Source organism: Buceros rhinoceros, unplaced genomic scaffold, assembly GCF_000710305.1.
Source record: "Buceros rhinoceros silvestris isolate BGI_N320 unplaced genomic scaffold, ASM71030v1 scaffold22830, whole genome shotgun sequence".
Classification (NCBI taxonomy): Eukaryota; Metazoa; Chordata; class Aves; order Bucerotiformes; family Bucerotidae; genus Buceros; species Buceros rhinoceros.
In genome coordinates, this window is record NW_010389312.1 from 781 (window position 1) to 2,744 (window position 1,964).

The 1,964-nt window shown below is 58.1% G+C and overlaps 1 protein-coding gene across 1 annotated transcript in view; it reads right to left on the reverse strand.

Annotated features, from left to right (window-relative positions):
- Nucleotides 1–1,166: 1,166 nt before the first annotated feature.
- PCNA (proliferating cell nuclear antigen) overlaps nucleotides 1,167–1,964 on the reverse strand; it is a gene marked incomplete at its 5' end in the record, with an annotated part of 1,070 nt that continues 272 nt past the window's right edge. The window contains 3 exons of the mRNA XM_010133917.1: nucleotides 1,167–1,249; nucleotides 1,369–1,492; nucleotides 1,738–1,932. Of these exons, the coding sequence (XP_010132219.1) occupies nucleotides 1,167–1,249; nucleotides 1,369–1,492; nucleotides 1,738–1,932 (402 nt within the window). The remainder of the gene's footprint in view (nucleotides 1,250–1,368; nucleotides 1,493–1,737; nucleotides 1,933–1,964) is intronic.

Consider the following 1,964-nt stretch of genomic DNA (forward strand, 5'->3'; position numbering starts at 1 on the left):
AGCAGTCCCCCCTCCCGCATTGCCTCCACCCCGTCAGCCGGGCTTCCCTGGTCGTCCTCCCCGGGCAGCAACAGTCACTCGGGAGGGGAAGCACTTACGGGCAGCTTGTGCCAACACTCTCAGTGAAGATGAAAGCTGCGGGAGCTGCCTGAAGCTGCTGCCAAACCTACTTCTCATGGTCGAACCTTGAGGGGGAAACGAGCTTGTGTTTCTATCTCAGCAATACGAACACGATCACAGATATCGTCATTATGAGGGAACTGCTGGTGGCACAGGGGAGCGACCACCTCGGAGCGGGACAGAGGCCCCCAGCCTGCGGGGGAGCAGCTTCACCCCGGTGAGCTGGAACCAGCAGAACCAGTCCCCGGGAGGGTTCCCCCAGCTCACGTCAGACCCAGCAGCTTCCAGGCACCGCCACACCCCAGCAGGTGCCCTCAGCACCCCCCGACCCCGCCGAGGGTCAGAGGCAGCCACCAGCAGCCACACAGGAGGAGCGCTGGCAGCTCACCCCTGTGAAGAAGCTGTTTCACAAACCTCCTCTGCTGAACGGAAACAGCATCACAGACCAGCGAGTTACCCAGACTGTCACACCCCTCACGTGGGGGCGATGCCAGCAGCAGGTCACACCCCAGCAGCAGCGCCCAGAAACGCACGCGCCTGTTGCGGCACCTCTGGAAAAGGAGCTGCTAGGGTTGGACAGAGCACCGATTCATCCAGCCACGTGTCAACAGGGTAAACCTCATGAAGTTAGGTTCTTTATTTCCATTTTCCAAGTTTTGGTTAAAATATCAGCTTCAAAAATAAATGGGCAAAGTCAGGTCATAGAAACTTGCGGCAACATAACTGAACAGCAAAACCCTCGTGAACTACAGGTGAAACCGGGAAACGTCACCTCGGCTCCAGTTCAACATCACACCCTGTCTCTGAGAAGCCCGAAGGAGCAACATGTTTCACCTTCCCTCGGTCTAAGATTACTGCGAGTACAGGAGTAACTAGAAAAACGTTTCCTATTTCCAACGGTACCAGTATAGCAGAAAAATATTTACAAAGGTATCTACAGCCCCCGCCTACAGCACTGGGACACTGCTCCAGCACCGCCTCCTGCTCCTCCTCGGCCAGTTGTCCTCCCCAGAGAGGACCCGATCACCCCCCCAGTCCTGCTCCAGTTACGAGCCTTCCTGCTGGTCTTCGATCTTCGGGGCCAGGTAGTACTTCAAGTGTCCCATGTCAGCGATCTTGTACTCCACAACTGGGAAGATAAAAGCAACAGCCTTTAGGTGGGTCTGGGGAAACGCAAACGGGTCAGGAGGCTGCTGTGGGTCTGAGGTCAGCACTCCGCGAGGTTTTCACGGCGCTGCTCCCACTTACCGAGAGGAACATCCGCAGACATGCTGAGTGTGACTGTGGGTGACAGGGGAGTGGCTTTGGTGAAGAAGTTCAGGTACCTCAGGGCAAAGGTCAGCTGGACGGGCTCGTTCATCTCTATGGTGACCTGGAAAAGCAGCAGCCAGTTCCCCCCAGTCCCTCCACCTCCGGGATCTCCAGCACAGGCAGCCCCGTGCTCCCGCCCTGCCGCCAGGCCCCAGGGGACGGGCCTAGAGCTGGCAACGATTTGTTGGCTGATTTATAAACCAGAGAAATACATGAGCCAGTCACCAGCATCACCCCGCTGTGGGTCGGGGAGCCAGAGGTTTCTGCGCACACACAGACACCCCAGGAACCGCACGCATCACTCACTGCCTCCTCCTCCTTATCCACGTTGCTGGTCTGCGACAGCTTGATGTTGCCATTGCCCAGCTCCCCGTTGGCCGAGAACTTCACCCCGTCCTTGGCGCAGGAGATGACGACGGCATCACCGATGTGGCTGAGGTCCCGGCAGATGCGGGCGAACTCGGCAGAGGGCATTTTCACCACACAGCTGTACTCCTGCTCCTGCGGAGGGAGCGCGACACTGAACTCCTGCC